The sequence below is a fragment of the Alexandromys fortis genome, unplaced genomic scaffold, assembly GCF_014885135.2.
Source record: "Alexandromys fortis isolate MF-2015 unplaced genomic scaffold, M_Fortis_MF-2015_v1.1 scaffold_9, whole genome shotgun sequence".
Taxonomy (NCBI): Eukaryota; Metazoa; Chordata; class Mammalia; order Rodentia; family Cricetidae; genus Alexandromys; species Alexandromys fortis.
In genome coordinates, this window is record NW_026067892.1 from 7,195,804 (window position 1) to 7,219,707 (window position 23,904).

Consider the following 23,904-nt stretch of genomic DNA (forward strand, 5'->3'; position numbering starts at 1 on the left):
GCTCCTGAGTCGGAGCCGCCCGCGCTCGTGCTCGCGTCGGTGAGCAGCAGCCCCGGCCGCGCCCCGCCCGCTGCCGGCTGCGGGCAGCCGCTGCGGGTCTGCAGGCCCCGGGGGTGGGACCGTCTCAGCCACCGACCATGGCCGACCGCGGATGCCCTCTGGAGGCGGCGCCGCTGCCCGCCGAGGTGCTCGAGAGCCTGGCGGAGCTGGAGCTGGAGCTGTCGGAAGGTGAGAGCTGCGGGACCCTAGCTCGAGACCCCGCCCAGGGACCCCCGTCTACGGGAGCGTCACCCCGGGAACCTGCCGGCTACCCTCACGCGGGATCCCTGCCGACCTTGCCTCGGCATCCCTTGCCCCGGGAACCTTGCGCCGCTGGGCCGCTCGCTGGATACCCCGCCAGCTTCTGCAGAGTGGCGGGTGCCCGTCCTCCGAAGGACACCCGGTGGGCCTAGGCGGACTCTTCCGAAAGGCCGGCTGACTGCCCGAGCTGTGCAAGGCCGTGGTCTGTGCTTCCCGAGTCTGCCTTGCAGCCTGTGGACAGGCAGGAAGCCCGGGATGCAGAAACCGAGCCCCACCCCTAGAACTCCAGACTGCCTCGTGAGCCTCAGTTTCTTCATCTATAAAACGGAGGCTGTAAGAACACTTGATTTGTGGCTGCGAGGCTAAAGTGCGTTCGTGTAGTAGATGTAAAACACGTTAACATGTAAGAGGAGGTTTGTTCATTTAGGGGATTTTGAGACGTTTATTTTACACTTTTAGGGGGCAAGCAAGGGCCACAGTGCATGTGTAGGGACGTCCGAGGTCAGTTTGCACGGAGCTGGTTCTTCCTTCTTCCACCTTGTGGGTTCCGGGAATAAACTCAGTTTGTCGAATTAGAGGGCGAGTGCCCGCCGAGCCACTTTGTCAGCCCTCTACGTGAAATTTTTAAAAGTTAAAAAGTCAAATGAGTGAAACGGAATAGGGGAATAAGACAGCTTCAGTGATGGTGAGGGGCACCCTCGATTTGGATGCTATACCTCTCAGGAGGCCTGGGAAAAGAGTTAATTTAAGTTCTCCATAAACTGCACACACACACACACACACACACACACACCCGCGCCCTGGGGGAAGTACATCTGATTGCTAACTCTGATTTTGAGACTTCAGTGCATTCTGACCTTTTAGAACCCATTTTTCTATAATATTGTTCTTTAACTTTAGATTGGTATGTTTTGCTGAAGTTGGTTTAAGTGAATTTTTGACCTACCTTCCCTCTCTTCCCTCCCTCCCTCCTTCCTTCCTCCCCTCCCTCCCTCCTTCCCTCCCTCCTTTGAATGGGTATATTTTCTCTGCATGTTTGGATATCACATGCATGCCCGGTGAGGCCAGAAGAGGGTATCAGATCCGTGTGGGTGCTATGAATTGAATCCAGGTCCTCTGGAAAGGACGGTCTGTGTGATTAACCACGGAGCCATCTCTCCAGCCCCCCCCCCCCCCTGTGAGAATTCTTCATTCTCTTTGGAGGTGTGGTTAGGATCGATTCTGAGAAAAAGTCTATTGTACTGGATTTGATATGGCTCCCCGGGGAAAACTGCATAGTTGTAGCTAAGCTTTTACATGTCAACTGTGTTTTTGCAGCTCGCTCCTAGTCTCTGTTCCAGAATATCTGTCGCTTTAATTCCATGGGCTTACATGTGTTTGAGCGCTTGCTAGGAGCTGACAGTTAACAGAATTATTTCCTCGAAGCAAAAACTTGGTAACTTGCCACAGAACCAGAGTACATCAACTGAGGAAATATCTATTAAGTCAATTAACTCTACTTACACTGTTGCTTTTAGACATATATAGGGGTATATATGTAAATAAAGGGTATAAGATTGTGTGCCCTGGAAAGAATATGAAAAAAATAGCTTATAGTGGAGAGAGGAGGCAAAGGAGTGTCCGGAGAAGGAGATTTCCAAGTGCGCTGGCAGCCCCCGAGTCCATGTAGTCCCGGCTTCTAGCCCCCTCTTAGACTGGCACAGTTCATTTTGCCAGGTAGACTAGTGACTATCTTGGCAGAGCCAGTCACACTTGCCCTGCTCACAGAGACCTTCCACACCCTCACGTTGGAGCGTATAATTTGTGGTGGTTGTTGTCACGGAGCTTTCTTGGTGGGCTTCGAGGTACCCAGTGATAGAGACTTTGTGTTAAGCAGACTTTTGGGATTTTCGCATAGATGCTGGCATCTGGCAAGACACTGGCTAATAACATTTCTGAACTTGGGTTTGGCCAGCTGTAAAAAGGAGGTGAACGTTTTATTGACATTTCAAGGTTCTTGTAAAGATTTACTCAATGTATGTAAGTATTTTGCAACCGGAGGTGTTTTATTTATAAATTAAAGGAATGTGTTATTAATGAGTCATAGTCCTAAAACTAGTATTTCATTATTTTTTTAACTTCAATATTTTTGGGCATACAAAATAGTTTGATTGTGACCTTTTCATACATATTTGTTATACTTTGCTTATATTCACCCCATTACCCTTTTTTGTCCTCCAACTTCTCGTTCCTTTTCTCTCCCTAAGTAGTTCCCCTTCTGCCTCCAGTGTGACATAAATAAGTGTGTGTAAAGAATTAGATCTGGAGTCCACATCTAAGCGAAAGCTTAAACAATGTTTGTCTTTCTTTGTGGCCTCACTTATCCTCTTCCTAGGTTGTAGACCCCTTTCTTTCTTGACTGGGTTCCCCTTCTACTTTCAGAAATCGTGAGTGTGTGTATGTGTGTGCACGTGCGTGCGCGCATATATATTCCACATTTGCCATTATTTTTACATTTTGCTCAACCAGAGTTTGTAGGAATGGGAATCTATCTGTCCCAGAGCTCCCTTTTTCCCATATTCAGGGCAGAGAGATAAACTTCTGGTTTAGAATGGAGTAATGTCAGTTTCATAATGCTTACATTTGTATCAGGGAGAAATTCCTTAGCACTTGGATTTGACACTGCTGGGTACATTGGAGGGAATGGGAAGAACTCAGGGCAGATACGGAGCTGCCTTCGTGGGAAGCAGTAGTGAGTACCAGTACCCAGACAGTCTCGGAAGTCTGTGTACCTCCCTCAGCCACACACAGGCAGGGAATAGTTAGTGTTACCTGGATAATCTTGAAAATCCTGTGTGTCTCCCCTCAACATCATCAGTGACTAGACAGAAGGAAGCAATTCTCTGTCTTTATCCATAAAATATGGCCCATTGTCCAACATTATCACTCGTTCTTATCATCTACATTCTGATTGGGGTCGGCCCTCAGGGAAGGTTCTGGTCTTAAACTCTATCTTCTTATAGAGCAGGTGTGCTGAACGCTGCTGTGGAGTCCCCAAAATATAATAAGGCACACCTATTTTCTTGCTCCTCCTCCTTCTCCTGCAGAAGTTTCCCTTCTGCATTCAAGACTACTATTAGGTGCATGTATATGTTTGTGAACGCTGTGTGTGTGTGTGTGTGTGTGTGTATCGCGGTGGCTGAATGTGCACATACCGTGGTCTGCGTTTAGAGGTCAGAGGACGACATTTGGGAAGCCAGTTCTTATGCCGCCATGGACTTCAGGGGTTGAACTCATCTCGTCGGGCTTGGTTGAAAAGCACTTCTGTCTGCCGAACCGTCTTGGCAGCTCTGAAACTTGAACTTGTTAAAATAAATCTTAAGTCCTTTTAAATTGTCTCAGGTATTTGTCACGGCAGCAGCAGCAACAACAAAAGTGGATCAGCAGCGGTTAAGAGCATTTGATGCTCTTGCAGAGGACCCTGGTTCCTTTTCCAGCACCCATGGTGGCTCACAGCCGTCTGTAACTCCAGTTTCAGGGGATCTGACTCTCTTCTGGCCTCCGCAGGTACCAGGCACACATGTGGCATACGTACATACATGCAGGCAAGACACTCATACACATAAATTAAAATGAATAGCAAGAAACAGAGTGGAACCAAAACAATAAAAAATTCTCCTAACACACAATTATATACACTTTAGCTAGTTTTCTACAGGAAGGCATGTTTTGTCCCATCCTTTTGCCTTCCTTTATTTCGTAGAGAGAGGGAGGGACAATGGGAAGTTACTGCAAACTTGTGGTGGACATCTCGGGTGGCAAGAGGGGCACCCCAAGTAGGTGGCTTAGTTAGGTCATGGTCACAAGAGCAATGGGATAAATGAACTTTATAATGAGCAGATGTGTAGCTAGCAATAAGGCTGAAATAGGAGTAAAAAGTCTCCCATCTGAAAAAGCCCAAGACTAGATGGATTTACTGCAGAACTTTAAAGAACTGATATCACTACCACTCAAGTTATTCTATAAAGTAGAGAAGGAAGGGAAGCTTCCAAACTCTTATGAAGTCAGTATTGCCTTGATATGAGAACCACATAAAGCCATCGCCTGATAAAGAAAATTACAGACCTAACTTCCTGATGAAAAAAAGATGCAAAATCCTCAATAAAATTCTCAAGAATGAAATTCAACTTCACATAAAAAGATCATTTATTGTGACTAAATTTGCTTTCTTCTAGCATTGTTCGGTGTACATAGATCAATCAGTGTAATCCAACACATTCATGGACTAAAAGAGATACCACATGATCATCTCCATAGATGTAGGAAAAAAAACCGCTTAAAACAAAAAATCTAACAACCCTTCCTGATAAAAGTCAGGGAGAGCCTATAGATGGAGGGATCATACCTCAGTATAATGATATATCTACAGCAAGCACCATACTAAATGGGCAAAACCCCAAAGCATTCCTGATGGTATCAAGGACAAGGCAAGAATGTCTGCTCTCTCCACTTCTCTTCAATATAGTGCTTGAAGTCTAGCTAGGGCAGTGTTATAAGGGAAGCAAATAAAAGGGAGACAACTAGGAAAAGAAGTAATGTATCCCCCTTTTTTCAGAAGAAGTGATTCTTTATGTCAGAAACCCCAGAAGACTCCACCCAGAAACCCTTAAAGGGCTCAGAAAGACATCAAAGTGGCAAGGTGCAAAATCAACATACGAAATTCAGTAGCCTTCTCATAAACCGGTGACAGAGAGGATCAGGGGAGCAAATCCATTCGCAGTAACCACACAAAAAGCCAAGTACCTGGAAATAAATTTGACCAATGAAACAGAAGACCTCTACGTGAAAAATTGGAGATACTAAAGAAGAAAAAAATGAGAAAAACACTAGAAAGTGGAAAGACAGCTCATGCTGATGGATGGAAAAAATGAATATTGTGAAAATGACCGTCCTGCCCAAAGTAATCTGCAACCTCAATGCAATTCTAATAAAAATTCCTGCACTGCTCTTCACAGACACAGAGAAAAGATCCCAAAACTTAACGTGAAGCCATAAAAGAACAAAGATCGCCAAAGCAACCCTGAATGAAAAGAATACTATGGGAAGTCTGGGTTTCAAAATGCACCGAAATGAAACTAGATCTTATCCGGCCCCAAACTGAACTCCAAATTGATCAAGGACCTCAACTGTCTGGGCTGGAGAGATGTCTCAGGGGTTAGGAGCACTTGCTCTGCCAGAGGACACAGGTTCAGTTCCCAGCACCCACATGGCAGCTCAGAACCGTCTGTAACTCCTGTTCCAGGGGATCCAACACCCTCACACAGACATAGATTCAGGCAAAACACCAATTACATAAAATACAAATAAAATTTTAAGAATATGATACTGTGAGATTGTTGGGGGGAAATAGGGAGTACACTTCAACTTGTAGGCATAGGCATGGGGTCTCTGAGCAAAAGCTACTGGGTTCCTCCAGTAACCCAGAAAGTAAGACCAACAGTCAGCAAATGGTACCTCATAATACACAGCTAAGAAGACATGAAGCGAAAGAGGAGGCCGCTTAAGCCAGGATGGGTGTGGGATATGGGGGAAACCAGGGAGCAGAAGGGAGGGTTAACCCAGAGGCAGTGTGTATTGTTAGCCTACGGTCTAACAATCCAATTGGAAATCTGGTAGAATAAATGCAATCAAAGAGGAGAGGGAATACTGGAGGCTAAGAGATGAGCTGGAAATCAGGGTGGGCAGATGAAGGAGGGAAGCAGTCGCGGGTGGGTTAACCAGGACTAGTGATGCATGGGAAGCCCTTAGTAAGCTCATCTCAGAACGCAGCTCTCAAAGACAGTTTGAATAGAATTTCACCTCATGTGTGGACAGCGTTACTCCCCAAATATATGGATTATTAAATGAAAATCATGGTGGAAGGCATGGGTTACCTCCCTTGTAGTTATTGATCAAAAATGTCCCAGAGGTCTCCAAAATGACACCGGTTATTTCCATTGTCCTGGGTTGCCCATTGTAATTACATGGTAAGGACACATGGCTGACGACGCTACTTTGTGTAGGACATAGAGAAATCAGCTTCAAACTGACCGGGGACCTTTCTCCCTACGGGCTACCTTCATAGTTCCAGAAGGTCCTGTGCAGCCTGCTGAGGGAAAAAGACACCAGTGGTCTTACCAGTGCTGGACCTCACAACACCAACTGGCCAGTCAGGATGTGTCCGTTGGTCATGACTGGCATAGGGTAACGACTGGATTTGGAGTGTATGCCACAGGAGGGAGTTTCCTGCTTGGTACTGTAATCCCCATCAAAAGCCCATGGCTGAGGAGGTCACAGGTCCTAGGGCAGAACCGACCTGCTATGGTTAATTTGCTAAGTGGTCATACTCTTAAGAGTCCTCTCAGTATTTATGTTTATAGCCATAGATCCCCTGTTCTTAGCTGGTCAGACAGGCTTCTTTTTGTAGCGGGTGGCAGTCAGTGGAGAGATGGGTACTGAGAATAAAAGACCGAGTTGCTCAGCACTAAATAGGACCTCTGCATCACGACCCCTGCCCCATCATCTCTCATAAGGCTTGGAGAGGCAGAAAGAATTTAGGCACCAAAAGCCGGGGAGGGGGGCTTTTCAGGGCTGTGCTTTGGACCATGGGCTGTTGCACTGATGAAATGTGCAAGTCCTGCCGGTCAAAATTCTGGCATAGACGGGGTGGGTGATCTCTAGGCCACCCTCCCTACTGCAGAGCTGTGGGCAGCGGCAGTTTGTGGGGCAAGAGCAGCATTCTTTTTGAAGATGTGTACTGATAGGAGCCCTGTGATCCCGTTGGTGATACCTCACCAGAGCACACAAAGGCAACAGCAACTGGACTCAGTGGGCTATTAAAAAAATGAAATTGGAGTGGGGAATGGAGTAGTGTGATTTTATATATTTTACATATATATAGATACATATAATTCATTGTATACATGTATGATCTTCAAAAATAAAGAAAAATTAAAAAGAGAAGTTTTGTCTAAAAACCAGTGGCAATTGTTGAACAGTGACATCCACCAGTATTCCATATATTAACTTCTCTTTTTCCTCTCCTCCTCCTCCTCCTCCTCCTCCTCCTCCTCCTCCTCCTCCTCCTCCTCCTCCTCCTCCTCCTCCTCCTTCTTTTTTTCTTTTTAGACAAGGTCTCATTGTGTAGCTCTGACTGACCTGAAGTTCATTATCTAGAACAGACTGGCCTCCAATTCAGAGAGACTGACCTGTCTCTGCCTCTGGGATTAAAGGTGTGTGCTACCACACCTGGCTTCATTTGCAGAAGAAAAACGAGAAAAACCAGCTGGGAAGCCGGGTTTCCAGATGAGAATGGCTGCTCGGATTGGGTCGTGGCTGAGAGGAAGCGGGGAGATTCGGGCCTTCAGTGACTGCTGAGGTGGAGTTGGGGGTGCAGAGTGAGAGAGTGAGAAATGAAGGCTCAAGACCTAGGCCTGTGGCAGATGGGTAGCGTCACAGACAGGCACGGGAAGACGTGAGAGTTTCGAGAAAGAACCTGTCTGAACAGAACCCAGGGGAATTGTTGTGAATTACAGAGTGCCAGTCTGAGTTCTAAGGAGAGGTTTGGGCCACGGATGGGTGTTTCGTTCATTGTTGCCCTGCACTGTGTGCTGAGGGGTTGGCCCTGATGTGGATGTGCTGTCTGAGGGACCGTAATGTTCAGGAGAGGGAACGGGGTTTAGGTCATGTTAAGGGTTATAGAGACAATGCAGAACAGGTGGGGGAGGGTGACTGTGTCTGTTCAGGATCAGCAAGCCTGAGTGTCCTTGGGGCGCAACAAGAAAGGCATTTAAGGAGTGACATTTAAACCAAAGGAGAAATCTCGGGGGGCTGGAGGTTGTTTAGGACTCTGCAGATGGGGAGTCCTTGTGCGGGTGAGGGTCTCTTCCATTGGAGGACCATGTTCATGGAGCACAGGTAGACAGGAAGGGTTGGAAGCTCTCTTCTTTCTAGCCCCTGTAACCTCCTCGGGACTGGCATTTCCCTGAAGAGGGGGAGAGCAGCAGAGGATGGTTATTCTCTAGCGAGTGCTTGTGTAGGAGAAACCCCCGATCCCATGATGAGACTGGCTGAGCGGGAAGAGGCTGGCGGCCGAGTCAGGGCCAGATTAAGGCTGATACACCTAGGCAGCTTGGTGGTTTGGGTGTTTTGAGAGTGCACCTGTTACTGTATCCTGTGTATGTTAGTTGAATGCCCTTGTGTGTAACGTACCAGTTTGCCACCCTTGTGTTATGTCACTTGTGGTCGGTGGTTTTGAAGGTGTTTGTACGTGGACCAGCTGGTTAAATCTTTGAGCTGAGAGCGACTAGCAGAACTGAGGGACCGTCTCGCTCTCGTTCAGCTTGCTGAGTCTTCCTGTGTGATTGATTGTAGCACCCTCTTCTCTCCCCTTTCTTTAGGAGCACCCACGTTTATCTTCCCCACACAGCAGCACTTGGACTCGGAGGAGAGTTGCAGTACTGTTCTGGTGGTGTTGGCCAGGCCTAAAGATGGCCTAGGTTTCTAACATCAGGCCCTTGCTGACAGAGAGGAAGGAGTGTCTCATTTCAGGGGCCTCTCTCTTAGGAGAAAACCCTATTGTCTGTCCAGGCCAGGCCCTCTGCCCGGGTGGTAGAGTGTGGATTCGGCTGTGCACTCTGAGGGCTTCTGTTGGCTTTTAGGTTACTTTTTATCGTGAAAGTCAAACTTCATTTATGCCAAGAGAGGTGAAATGTACCTAGGTCTTAGAAATTTGAAGAGATTTAGGGGTAGGGTGCTGATCTACTGGGGTGGAGGAGCCTTTGCCAGAAGACGCATCCCCATGGAAACAGCGTGAGGAACCAGCATCACCCTTGTGCCTCTTGCCTGGCGCCCTGTTCCTGTAGTGTATCCTCAGTGAGCAGTGGCCATACGTTGTTGTGGTTCCGCCGCTCATCAGGGCAGGGCGTCATCCCGCAGTGTAGCTGGGACTTACAGCTGCATCCTACAACATTAGCTTCCTGAGGGCATTTTAAAACCAACAGAAGATGAGCGGTCTGCTGAGCTGGCCCTAGCATTTCCACAGCCCACTCAGTAGGCTAGGGAGAGCACCTAGCAGCATAGACACACTGACACAGAAGAGCCCAGGAAGAGAGAGGACTGAACTTACTATCATGGGCCAGGCCCAGGTGGCAGCTGCTGGTATGAAGTAGAGGCATCAGCTGTGGACACATCGCTGGAGGGAGAAGAACTATGGCACCCTGGGTTTTTCTCAAAGCCTCACTTTTACTTTACAGGTTGATGTATCTATAAATATGTATCGAGAAATGTGAAGCTGGTATAAAGCATTAATAAGAATTGGTCGGGGGTCAGCAAGGTAGTTCCTTGGGTAGAGTTGCTTGCCACCAGATGTCTTGAGTTCACATGAGGAAGGAAAGGTCAGAGAATTGGCCTACATGTGCTTGTCATATATACACGTATCAAATCAATAAATGTTTAAAAGTAAGAATTTAGGTAGAGAGATAGCTCAGAGATTAAGAGCACTTGCTGTGTTGGCAGAAAATCCAGGTTCAGTACCCAGCTGACTGACTGTGTAAATTGTAATGTTAATGACTGCTTACAATTATCAGGAACTCCAGTTCCAGGGGATCCTGTGCCCTCTTCTGGCCTCTGGGCACCCAGCACATAAAGCAGTGCTCTTACATACGTGCAGGCAAAACACTCATACATATAACATAAAAAGAAATCTCTTTTAAAGATACGATTTTGCAGAGTTTGGTAGAGTGGATGTGGTAGCATTAGTCTAGGGAAGCTTGCCCGAGGCATGCCAGGAAAGGCTGTGTACCCTTTCTAAGATGCAGGGGAACTAAGACTCCAGCTGTGTCTACATCTGTATGTCCACGCTTACATCTGAATCTGTGTCATTGGGTGCTCACTTTAGTATACTTAGGACCTATTCCTGGGTCCAGTTATTAGTTCCTAAACCCTGGAACCTGCAACCAGTAACTGGATGTGGCTAAGGGTCCTGATTTGAGTTATGCAGGGTTTGTGGTGGGTCCTACATCCCATGACAAGTGTATTTGGAAGAAAGAGTCAGAGGGAAGGTTAGACACACACAAAGGTTGGGGGAGGCCATTTAAGTGTCAAGCTAGGTTGCCGTGATGCAGGCACAAGCCAGAGAATGTCAGCATCCTGCAGATGGAGGAGTCAAAACAAAACTTCTCCAGAGTCTTCAGAGGGAGGAAGGTCCTTCTGCCACCTGCTTTTGGCTCATTAGAACTAATTTTGGAGCCCAGACATCTAGAGCCATGAGATGAAAATACATTTCTTCTGTTGTCTGTCTCCAAGTTCATGGTGATTTGTTACAGTAGTCACAGGAAGCTCATCTAGTCCCCTCCTGCTGCGACATTTCAGAGAGGAGAAAGCCTTCCCATGGTTGTATCTTTTCACCGCTGAGATTATTCACTATATTAGAGGGCTAACATGTCTTATCTTTTCCAGTGTGAGTAGTGTCCTTTGTGTCCAGGTTTGGAGTTCTTTCTCTGCTCCTAGCTGTGAGGGTAACTCCTGTGTGGGTTTTTTTTAAATTTATTTTTATTTTATTTTATTTGTTTTAGAAGCTCTGATCTTCCTTTCACACTTCAGTGTGAATGGAATTTAATTCTGTGTATGGTATAGAAGAATTTCATTTCTGCTTCAACATGGCTCTTCAGTCACTGGACACTCATGGAAGTGGCGATGTTTCCCATTGCCGGGATGACTGGCCCTTGCCCCCACTTGTCTGTTTCAGTAGCTACTCTAGTCTCTTCTGTAGCATAGTAAGTCTGTATTCAGAGCATTAAATCTGTCCTTTTATTCTGCTTTGATTTTTAAGCTTGGTACAGCTAACTTTGGCCCTTTGTGTTTCCACATAGCGGTTTAGAGCCAGCTTGTCAGTTTTCATGGGAACCGCCCCCAACAGCTTTAATAGAATTACTTAGATTGACTCCAGAGATCCACGTAGATCTTTGGTTGTTTTGCTGGTGGTGTAGGATTTAACCTTGGACCTTGCACATACTCTACAGGTATGAACTCTGCCATTGAGTTGTAACTCCAGCTCTTTTTAATTTTCCCCTGAGATAGTCTCCCTAAGTTGCCTAGGTTAGCCTTGAACTCACTGTGTAGCTTAGGCAGACTTTGAACTTGTGATCCTCTTGCTGCAGCTTCTCAAATAGCTGCTACTAAAGGCATCATCCATCTTTGCAGTTTTGATGGCGTATCTGTATGTTTCCTTGATTATCTTTAATTTATGGTTTGCCTATATCATTAAATTCATTCTTGGATTTAAGATGGCATCTTTTAGCTCCGGGTTTAGGTATTTACATTCATAATCATGCTTTTTAATTTATTCATAAAACATAGTGATCATGGTTATTTTTGAATTCCATGGATTTTAGCTGTCGTTTCATCCTGCCGTATCTGCCTAGTCATTTCTATTCAAATGCTAGACTTTGTATCTGTGGTGTGAATTTTTGCTTCTAGTTAATGTCATGTTCTCTCCATAGCAGGTTCGCTTTTGCCTTGGCATGTGGGTGGGCACAGGCAAGCCAAGATCTCATTATCTGCTCATGGATAAAGTAAAAGTGAGCACCAGACCATTTCTGTCTGTCTGTCTGTCTCTCCGTGTGTGTGCATGTGCATGTGCATGCGTGCCATGGAGTGTGTGTATGCGGAGGTCAGGGGATAACTTGTAGAGGCCTGTTTTTCTCCATCCACCATGTAAACTCCAGGGATCAGGTTCAAGTCACTAGGCTTCACCCACTGAACCATTTTGCCGACTTGGGTCCTCTGTTTTCTGTGTACTTCCCAGGGCTCCTTTTCTTTGGTGAGCTCGGAGCTCTGTGTGTATCTGTTACAGCTCAGCCTAGCCCAGTGACCTGCTTTCGACTTTTTTTTTTTTTGGCAGACTCTCACAGCAGGAAATTAGCCTCTGATTCTTCACTTCTTTTCTAGTTTTATTCTTCAGATTAAAAAAAAATTAAAATGAAGTCTTCTTATAGTTGTTTCAGTGAGGAAGCCTTTTTTTTTTAAGGGGCCCAATAATTCTGCCGTTACCATATAAGTGGAATCCCCTGTGTGACTATTCATTTGGTGAATACATTTTCCATGTCTTTAAAAACTTTGATATAAAAGAAGATGCTTATTAAACTTAACATGTACAAAGTCTTTTCATCAAAAATGGATGAGCTAGACCTGCAAGAGCTCTGGAAGCATGCTCAGCTCCACTTTTCATTATTGACCCTCTGTCCATACCGCAGCTGCGCAGTAAGGTGGATTCTCTTTCTGGGTTCTACGACTTTTGACCCTTGTGTTTGGAACTAGCCCTCGGCCACCCTTTTACAGTCCCAGCCCCCAGCCCAAAGAACCTGCAGCTGTGGATGTCTTCTCTATCCGTGTCACTGAGTATCACGGAGATACGCCTTTCTGAAAATGACTTATTTGTTATAATATCTTAGGGATTCATCCATATCCATATCCATCCATACATACATATACATACACATGTAATTTTAAGCTGTCTGTAATCCATTCCTTTTTATTGCTGAGTCATTTTATACGGTGTATATACCAAGACACCAGTTACCAATCAGGGATGGAAGTGGCAGTGTTGCTGTGGTCCCAAGTGTTAAGGGGTTCTTTATGTTAAAGAGCTCTGCATGTTCAATAGCTTTTGATAAAATGAATCAAAATCAACTTCTGACAAACAATGACTGCTCAGACTCAGTGAAGTGATAACTAGTCCCATAGTTATTAAGGAAGTCACATTGATAATGTGAACGTCTCCTGAAACCTAAGTCGTCTATACTATAAGGTACTGGCGGGTGTCAGCAAGCATATTTTTAAAAAGGAAGAAGGAATGTGGTACTGAACGGATGGTGCAGTGGTTAGGCACACTTGCTGGCTGCTGTTGCAGAAGATCTGGGTTTGATTCCCAGCACTCACATGGTCCTCACGAACGCCCTTAACTAGTTCCAGGGGATACAATGCACACACATGGCTCACATACATACATGCAGGCAAGCATTCGTACGTATAAGATCAAAGTAAATTTTAAAAAGAAATAATACTAATTCTATACAGTTTTCCACAAATATTTTTTAACTTTTTATTTTGAAAAAAAAAATAGTTTCACAAGAAGTTTCAGAAATGATACATAGAATTTACCTAGTTTTCTTCAGTAACTTCTTGTGTAACCAAAGCATTGCCAAATCATCTGCCATACATTCTTCCATACAAAAGGGCACATGGTTATATGCTAAAAATTACAGCGGTGTAGAAGTGTATGAAATAAAAATAGAAACCTGTCTCACACCCTGTCTGCAGCCAGATAGGCAGGATTAATGCTGTGTTGTCTCTCCCTGCAATAGTCTCTGTCCATGGCACATAGTTCGCATTGACGTGCATGTATATGTGCATGTATATCATGTCAGTGATCATCTGTCTTCATATGTAACCAGCTGCCATTGTTTTCATATGCCCAACATGGTGGGCATTGGTCTCATGCACACGCTGTGGCACAGCCACCTAGAATAGGTAGGATTCTAAAATGTGTGTGTGTGTGTGTGTGTGTGTGTGTGTACACATATATGTAAACACACATATGCTTACTTTTTTCAGAGCAGGATCATTTTATATTGTTGTTCAGCTTTCTCTTTTTCTTGATTGGAGGTGATGAATCCATGATAATCCATCCTCAGTATGGCAAGTACCAGGATGTTTTACAAGCCAACAGATTCTGTAGCAAAGATGTGTGACAGGATATTGATGTCTTTTTCTGATCGTGCAGTTATTTGCTATCACCACAGCATTTACTACCTGCCTTTGTAGAGTAATTCAGTGCTTCTGGTAACGACTTTTTCGAAACACATTGATGATGAGTTAGTGCCTTACTGGGCTTTGGGATCCCAAGTCTGTTTCTAAAGCAGTGGCGACCTGCTGAAGTTTCATGTTGTTCCTACCTACAAGCCTGGAAGAGCAGCTGCCTGCTCTGTGACCACCAGAGAACTGCCCAGTGGTAGGCTGGGATTCTCTCCAGAGCCCTCAGATGCCTGGATGTTCGGGCATAAACAGCGCTATCTGCCTCCTATCAGGGCTGCACCAGTTTTACGCAGTGGTTGGGGAACAAGGCTCTGTTGTTTGCCTTTGTTTGTGTGTTATTGTTCTCTGTGAAAGAGAATTGAACTTGGGTTTAGAAAACTTGTACAGAGTCCCCTCTTCTCCGGAGTGCCAGCTTTGTGCCAGGATTCCATTAGAGTCCATTCAGACCCTACCTGCTCTCTGTGGCTGTACCCCGGTGTCAGTCGTGGTGGGCATGTGAAAATGAGGGCAGCAGGCCACACGGGAAAACAGAACACAGGTGATCACGGACGTAGTGGTCTGACTTAGCATGTTTCAGCCGCATGTTGGTTTGGAAGTGACCCGTACCCAGTAGCAACCAGACCTTTTGCCGCTTGGTCTTTTTCCATTTGTGACATTCTTTTCCAGTAGCGTGCTGAAAGCCACTGTGCTTGAAGCCCAGGCTGAGGTGCGATACTTGGAATCTCTGTGTTAAATGAATTTTTGAGTAAGGTTTCGTGTAACTTAGAGTGGGTTCATGGGATATATCCTCACTGTGATGTGAGCATCTGTGACTGGTTCTGTGTCAGGTGACAAAATGAGATCGCTTTTATCTTATGGTGAACATCAAGTAGGCACCTGACATGTTTAATCTCTGTGCCCTTTGGTACTCTCACCATCGTAACCTTCTTTTAAGACAGAACTATAGCTGGTATGGTGACATATGCCTTTAACCCAATGTTCAGGAGGCAGAGGCGCATGGTTCAAGGCCAGCCTCGTCTGCATAGGGAGATCCATGGCCGCATAGTGAAACCCTGTCTTAGTTTTTAAATTTTTGATTTAGTCACATTTGAATATATTATAGAGTAAATACAGTTTTAATATATGTTTAAAATATTTATGCTTTAACATTGTACATAAGTTGAATTTTTTTGGGGGGGGGCGGGGGACAGGGTTTCTTTGTAGCTTTAGACACTGTCCTGGAACTAGCTCTTGTAGACCAGGCTGGTCTCGAACTCACAGAGATCCACCTGCCTCTGCCTCCTGAGTGCTGGGATTAAAGACATGTACAACCACCACCCAGCATAAATTGAAATTTTAATAATTTAAATCATGAAGTATTATCTTGAACCTAATGAGACTAATCCCCATGACCCTATGTGTGCTGTAGTGATGTTGTTCATGGGAATTGGGGTTTGAGTAGCCAGTAAGATGATAGTACCCTTCTAGAAGATACTATGGGTGTGTTCAAGGCCCAGTGTCGTCCACTGATGGGTGAGGTGAGGATGGTGGCTCTCCAAGTATCCTCAGGTCAGAGCAGTGAATCAGATTTGCTCACCCATTGAGGATGGGTTGGTGTTAAAAATGGAGCACTTAGTGGAAAAAACAACAGCAACAGGAGAAAGATTTATTTGTGGAATAATGCCAGCTCAAGGTCAAGTGAAAGTATATAAGCACAAAGAAGCACACATGCGCATGTGTGCGCACATACACCTGGCACGGGATATTCTACTGTGCACACACTCAGGGCCACAGAACAGGTTGCTTGTGAGGGTGGGGCAGAACCTCAGGACAGTGACATATACAGATACCCGACTACCTGATTGCCCAGGCTGCTCTTCAATAGGCTGTAGACTAGGGACAGGCTAGTGGGAAGGGCTTTGTGGTGGCCCAGCTTGTACTCTAGCGACTGCCTGTCTGTCCCACAGGACTGACCTTCCCTGGCATAGGCCTCCCTTGTACAGGAGAATATATTACTGTACATCTTGAGCTTAAGTGAGCCTTAATGGAAATGTCCACCACTCTAAGGTGTCTGTTTCTATCCTGACACACCCTAGTCACGATGAATTCTGCTAAAGGAAATACTTGGCTGGGCACTCAGCAGCTGTGTTTTTTAGATGCTCAGCATCCTTCTACCTTTTTGTCTGGAAGGAAGTGGAAGATGAAGGAGGAGGGCTTAGAAAACATTAGAAAACCCCCCAAAGTGGTAATAGTCAAAACTGTATTAACATTTGAACTGTGATTTAGTAATCAGGATTGTTACACTATATATACATTTCCTGTCTAAAATCTTCATAAAAATAATGAAGATCCCCTGTTAGCATGCCTAATTTTATGTAAGAACCAGGTACTCTCCTGTCTCTGTTTCCTACTGCATCATAGGAATGCTGGATTGAAGATGTGCGCTATGGCATCAAGCTTTCGGTGGGCCCTGGGGATCCAAATTCAGGTTCTTGTCATTGTTCAGAATTTTACTCACTGAGCTGTCTCTCCAGCCCAAGATTCCATTTCTTTTAATTAAAACTCTTAGAACTGGCTAGAGAGATGGTTTAGTTGGTAAAATGCCGGCTGCACAAGCACGAGTTACTGAGTTTAATCCCTAGAACATACGTTAAAAAGATAGCTGTGGAACATGCCTAAAATTCAGTGCTGGAGAGGCAGAGAGGAGAATAGTCCCTGGGGTTCCTGGGACTCACTGGGGAGGCTGAGAAGAAAATATTCCCTGGGGACCCTGCGGCTCACCAGCCTAGCCTTCTTGGTTAGCTCCAGCCTACTGTGTCTCAAAACAGAGGGTGAGTAGTTAGAGGTGCCTAGGGTTGACCTCTGGCCTCCATGTGTACATGCACGCATGCACACTCAGCCATGTACACACATGTGCACCCTCACACGTACACACAAACCTCTTTGGAGCTGTATGAGTAATGACATTCTCTTTTCCCATGGCTGTTTTAGGTGACATCACTCAGAAAGGATATGAAAAGAAAAGGGCGAAGCTGCTGGCTCGTTACAGTCCCCTCATTCAAGGTAAGGCCAGCACTTTCTTTTGTTTTAGTGACAAATACACTGTCCTAGAAAACATGATATAAAAGCTGATTTAATGGCCTGGGGGTGTGGCTTACCGGTAGAACACTTGCCTAATGTGATCTTGGGGATGATTCCTAACACTGCAAACTAATAATAATAAATAAGGACTAATTTTCTATTTTAAAAATTGGTATACATTTTATATTTTATTAAGGGCTGAATAATATGTCTGTTATTAGATGATAAAATAAGGGATGTAGATTATAATTTACAACTTTGGCTTGATACCGATCTCACTACCAAACAGGACTTTTTGTTTTATGGTTTTTTGAGACAGGGTTTCTCTGTGCAACAGCTCTGACTGACCTGGAACTCACTTTGTAAACCAGGCAGGCTTCAAACTCACAGAGATCCTCCTGCCTCTGCCTCCCAAGTGCTGGAATTAAAGGTGTGCACCACCACCTGGCAGCTTATTCTATTTTTGTGGTCATTGAGTGTGCCTGATATATTTCCTACTAGACAAGGACACATAGTGTATATTTTTTTAATTCTTTGCACATTAATTTATAGATTTGGTATATTCATTATTTTGATTTTGTTTTGTTTTTCTGTTTGTTTGGTTGTTTTTTGAGACAGGATTTCTCTATGTAGCAGCCCTGGCTGTTCTAGAACTCGCTTTGTAGACCAGGCTTGCCTTGAATACAGAGCTTTGCCTACCTCTGCCTCTCAAGTGCTGGGATTAAGGCATGCCCCATCATGCCCAGCTGCTATTTTGAATATTTTTAAATGGAATTTCACAATGTCTTAAGTACAAAAGATCAGGAGATCCAAAAACGTGATGGGACAGTTTGTCTGGAGAGTTACTGAGAATAGGTCACTTTGCAAGAACAGGTGGCACAGGAAGGCTAGCTCAGATGCACACATACTACACATGGTCTTGGTTTAGGAGAGATGGCACGTGTCTAGGGTGCTGGCATAGCTGTCTGTACCTATGTAAAATATATGAAACTGACACCAAAGTTAACTTCAGGTTTGTTAGGCCCAAGTGTGAGAGGCAGAAACTGTAGCGTCCTTGGGAGATCTTACAGGGAGGTGTTGCCATCTCAAAATAGGAAGGGTTTCTTAAATTGCCAGAGATGTGACTAGTACAACAATAGTCAGAAAAGAAAAGATTTGTAAGTCGGGACACTTTAAACTTCATAGCTGCTGCTGCTGCTGCTTCTCCTCCTCCTCCTCCTCCTCCTCCTCCTCCTCCTCCTCCTCCTCCTCCTCCTCCTCCTCCTCCTCCTCCTCCTCCTCCTCCTTCTTTTTTAATCAAAAGATACCACAGAGAGATTGAAAAGTCAGACTACAGACTGTAAGAGGATGGTTATGACGTCGTGGTTTAAGAATGGCCCCAGGATGTACAGGTGGCCTAGTGGCTCTTTCTGCAGCAGAAGACATGCTGTCCATCTGCATGGCTGGGGGATAGCAAGAGGCACGGGGACAACTGAGCATGAGGAGTCTAGCCTGTGCCACCAGGAGCCCAAATTTTCTAGTGTGATGAGAAAAATGGGCAAAGACTTAAATAGGCATTTCATAGAATGAAATAGCCAGTTGGTGGTAATAATAATAATAAACTCTAACCTCTCAGATAATCAGAGAAGTGCAGATTAAAACCAGAGCCTGACATCCACATTGGAGTCTGTGTCACATGGTGCCACAGTTCTCCAGTAGGTACACAGGATGTCCATCGTGACCCTCAACTCCAAGATCTCCAGTCCTGCTCAACAGCACTGAGACCATGGAATGCCACAGCATCTAGACAGCCTCAGTAATGAGCCTCAGTGAGATGATGGTTTGGAAGGGCATCACAGAGCAGTGTGGCCAGCATGAGCTTTAAAAACACACCAGACACTGGGGAGGCAGAGGCAGGTGGACCACTGTGAATTTGAGGCCAATCTAGTCTACATACTGAGTTATAGGCTAGCCAGGGCTGACCAGTGAGATCCTGACTATTATTCCTTTAAAAACGGCGGCGGCGTGGGCTGTAGTTTCCAAGGAATAACACTGACTAAAAAAGTAGCAATGATAATATAAATAAGTAAGCTGTGAAAAACCATACCAGGGACCCTTATGAAAGTTGTTAAAGAAGGAAAAGGAAACAGATTTATACAGAATGGAAATTGATTTCTAGGACACCATTTCCTGGTAGAGGTGAGATTGGATTGGGTAGGCCATATGTGATCTTCAGCTACCTGAAAACTGTACTTTTTGTTTTTTTAAATGAGAGAGAGAGAGAGAGAGAGAGAGAGAGAATACTCAGTGTGCCCAAGTATAGTATGTATGTGCTAGTTAGAGGGTAAATCTTGGAGGTTGCTTCTCTCCTTTCATTTGTTGAAGCAGGTTGCTCTTTCCTGCTGTGCTGTGAACTCCGGTAGCTAGCCAGTGTGCTTCTAGATGGCTCTCCTATTTTTACTTCCTGTCTATCCATAGACGTGCTGGGATCACTGATGTGTGCTACCACATCTGACTTTTTTATATGGGTTCTGATGATCAAATTCAGCTTGTTAGCATGGTACAGTTAGCACCTTTACTTGCTGCTCCTTCTTGTTAGTCCATGCTTAACTAATAAAAATAATAATAATACTGCTGCTGCTTCTTCAAAAGATTTCTTTTTTATGAGTGTGTTTTGCTTAGGTATTGTGTGTGCCTGTGCACCACATACATGCCCTGGAGACCAGAAGTTCTAACTTAGAACTGGAGTAGAGGTGCTTGTGAGATGTCAGATGGGTTCTGGAAACTGAACTCCAGTCCTCCGTAAGAACAGCGAGGACTGTTGAGCGCTGAGCCATCTCCACCCCCATGCTTTAACCTGTGCAGTGACTGCATTTTCCCCTCTGTAATGCTTCTCAAATTGCACGTGCTTTCTGCTACCTATAAGTACTATAAGTACTAGTATACTTATAAATAACAGAAAAAGAGTGTTAAAGATGCAGGTTATATATTGGTATTTGTTCATTCAAAGCAAAAACTGTAAATTGGGGGTGTGGTGGTGCACACCTTTATTCCCAGCATTTGGGAGGTAGAGCTTTGTGAGTTCGAGGACAGCCTGGTATACACAGTGGGTTAAAAGCTAGCCACAGCTACATAATAGAGAGAACCTGTCTCAAAAAACAAACAAACAAATAAAAAGCCGCACTAAAATTGGCATTAATAGACACTGTTAAAACTTCTTAAAGCCTATTTTTCCAAAAATCACAACCAACCATTAAGCATGTCTTAGCTGTTCCCAGTCCTAGCCAAGGTGTAGAGGGCGCTGGTTTCCCTCACACCATGTAGTTTTGTTGGTCGCATTGATATCAGGAGGTGTGGGGGCAAAGCTGGGTAAATGCTAGACAATAAAGGCAGTGATCTCCGTGTGCAGGACATCGCTATGTGCTTAGAAGGCTGCTTAGTTAGCTGTGGTAATGGTAAGAGTTTTGGGTTTTATTGCTATTGTAACTTGAGAGAATATGTGATAATAAGTAGCTTTTATTTTTCTTTCTGTTTTTGCTTTTTTTTTTTTTCCTTGAGATAGGGTTTCTCTGTGTAACAGCCCTGTTTGTCCTGGAACTTGCTTTGTAGACCAGGCTGGCCTTACATTCAGAGATCGGTTTGCCTCTGCCTCCCAAGTGCTAGGATTAAAGGCATGTGCCACCATGTCTGGCTCAGCTTTCATTTTTCAATAGTTCTATTTTGAAATGTAAAAAATTCATTTAAAATGAAAATACATTGTAAAATACTTACTAATGCGCTTAGCAAGAAAAATAGAGAACCTACATTGGGATCATAAAATATATTTGGGCCTGGCGTGGTAGCGCACGCCTTTTGTCCCAGCACTCGGGAGTCAGAGGCAGGCAGAACTCTGTGAGTTTGAGGCCAGCCTGATCTACAAAGCTAGTTGCAGGACAGCCAAGGCTACACAGAGAAACCCTGTCGGAAAAAAAAATATATATATATATATGTGTGTAGAAGAAATAACCAATATCCAGACATATGAAAGAACATAAATTTCTATGTGGAAGAAAGAAATTCAGAGAATAGGAAATATAAGTGGGTAATAAACACTAAATCATGTCCAACTTTACTAGATATGGAAATGCATAAAGTGAGCTCTCCTCTTGGGTTGGAAGAATCCGTAAGCTCTCTCTAAACTCAGCGCCGAGCAATGTGTGAGGATGTAGCACTTCCACATGTTGCCTGTAGGAGTGTGAATCCCTGCAGCCTTACTGGAAAGTTATCTCTCGATACCTGCTAAAATTAAACGTGTACCGTGCGAGGGCTGGAGAGAGAGAGACGGCTCAACAGAGAGCATGTCCTGCTGTTGCCGAGGATGAGAGCTCTGCTCCAGAACCACCTGTAACCGCAGCTCCAGGGGATCTGACGCCCTCTCTGGCCTCCACAGGCACTGCACTCAAACCACCTCCACCACCACATATACATAATTTAAAACAAAGCAAACTTAAGGCTGGTGTGGTGCCTAAGGCTTTTAGTCCTACTCCTTAGGAGGCAGAGGCAGGTGGGCCTTGGTGAATTCCCTGAATTCAAGACCAGCCTGGTCTACATGGCAAGTTCCAGACTGGTTAGGAATGCACAGTGAGATTTTGTCTCTGTCTCAAAACAACAATAACAACAACAACAAAGTAAACCAGGTTGTGGTGATGCACACCTTTAATCCCAGCACTTGGGAGGCAGAGGCAGGTGGATCTCTGTGAATTTGATACCAGCCTGGTCTACAGAGTGAGTTTCAGAACAGCCAAGGCTGTTACGCAGAGAAATCCTGTCTTGAAAAATCAAAAAAAAAAAAAAAAAAAAAAAAAATCAAACAAACAAAAAAACCTCACCTTTATCCAGTAATTCAGATCAGTTTTTGTTGTCTTTGATGAATATTTTATCTATCGAAAGGATAAAGGCATCCACGTTTTGGAATGTACATATACACCTCTGTGCAGTGTACCACTTCGTAGTCATGCCTGGGACTAAGTGTTCTTCAGTGAAACTCTAAAGTAGTTCTTTAGCCCAGTAGGGCCACTGTTCAGTATTGTCATGTATTTGTAAGTGTGCATGCGTGTGTGCGTGTGCATGTGTGTGTGTGTGTGTGTGTGTGTGTGCGGCGCACCTGCTCGCTCAGATTTGGAAGAGTTAAGCATAGGTCTGTTTCTGGAGTAGCCTTTCCCCATTCTCCAGGGCTGTATAATCAGCCACACTAGACAGGACCGCAGATCTGTTGTGCTCATAGACCTGCAGCTGGGCCAGCTCAGATGCTAGCGCTTGTGGATACTTCCAGAGTCCAGCGATGAGCAGGTGGGCTGGGAGGCCCCCTCACCTGTTTTCTCACCTGGTCCTTTTCATGTGGGAATCAGCACGCTGGGATTCACAGGCATAGCCGAGTCAAGTAGAGAGTTGTGTTGCTTCGTGTGACCAGCCTTAGAAGTCAGGTCCTACCACTTCTGTCACTCTGTTCCCGTGAGGGACACTGACCCAGGGTGAAGTCGGGATGGACTCTGCTTGTATTGGGGGTGTGGTCAAGACTGGAGGAGCCAGTGAGACTGGAATCTCCACTAGCTAGTCTTATAAGGCTTTTCCGAACAAAGGCTTACGACATCAAACTCATTCTTACTGAGTCTCAGCTAAAGGTTTTTGCTCTGTGCTATTTGTAGATGTTAGCAGATTTGGATTGGAATAGTAGCAGAGACTTTGTTTAGTGACCATGCTATTTGTACCCCACCATTCCTCACTGGTATCCTGGGTGGCTCTGGTCGGCGTGCTATCACTGTGAGCCGTGGGCTGGCTGAGCACGTGTGAATAGGTGACGTGCTCTCTGTCCATCCCAGGGAAGCAGAGCCACAGAAGTGCTGCCGACTAGACCAGCTTGCTACCTCTGGACTGTTTCTGCACTGGAGTTGTGCAGTATCATTCTTGGTGTTTTATTCTCTACCTCTCTGCTTTCTCTGCGTATTTAAGGGCCACCTGTGATGACGCTGTGGACTGTAAGAGTAACAAACAGCACAGGCCGTTTTAGATTTACGAAGGGGCTATAAATGTAGGAACCACTCTCGGAGATCGGTGACTCACGTCAGACCTGAAGTGATGGTGCCATGTTGCCAAGGGCACCCTGAGGGTGCAGCCATCGTGATGATTATGAACTAGAGGCTGGACGAGGTCTAGTGGTATGGGGAGAAGGTAGCTTGGATGTGGACATTGCCCTGGCCCGTGTTCATGGCCCTTATTTTCAAGCCAGAGGCTCTTTTGTGCTTTAAGGGCCATGCCAGGAAGGGTGCAGCACACACTGTATGGCCATATAAGAGAAATGCACGTTGTTTTATATGGGGTTTTTATAACTGGAAACGCAAATTGTTCACACAAGGTATAAACTGTGTTTCAGGAGTAGACCCATGTCTGCAAACAGAGACTAGACTTCCTGGGCCCTTGATGGCTGCAGCTACACCTAAACCACAGAAGTCTCGGGCTACCAACTCAAGGGATGAGCGCTTCCGGTCAGGTAGGTTCCTAGTCCTGGAAGTGCGGGAGTAGGAGGTGGGGTTACTGAAGGCAGGACTCTGTTCTGGCTATCCAGGCTTTGGGTTGGGTTTTCTTTGCTAGAATGTCCACCGAAGAAGTAGTTATGTTTCAGCCAGGTGTCCGTGGTGCACACCTTTAATCCCAGCACTCAGGAGGCAGATGCAGGCAGATCTCAGGGAGTTCGAG

At 45.2% G+C, this 23,904-nt stretch overlaps 1 protein-coding gene across 3 annotated transcripts in view; it reads left to right on the forward strand.

Annotated features, from left to right (window-relative positions):
- Window positions 1-23,904, forward strand: part of Dip2a (disco interacting protein 2 homolog A) — a 79,557-nt gene continuing 55,653 nt past the window's right edge. For 2 of the 3 annotated variants that reach the window (XM_050142125.1, XM_050142139.1), the window contains exons 1-3: window positions 1-228; window positions 17,104-17,175; window positions 23,582-23,698. In XM_050142125.1, the coding sequence (XP_049998082.1) occupies window positions 138-228; window positions 17,104-17,175; window positions 23,582-23,698 (280 nt within the window). In that variant the 5' untranslated portion in view covers window positions 1-137. The remainder of the gene's footprint in view (window positions 229-17,103; window positions 17,176-23,581; window positions 23,699-23,904) is intronic. The other variant, XM_050142132.1, reaches the window with a different exon arrangement.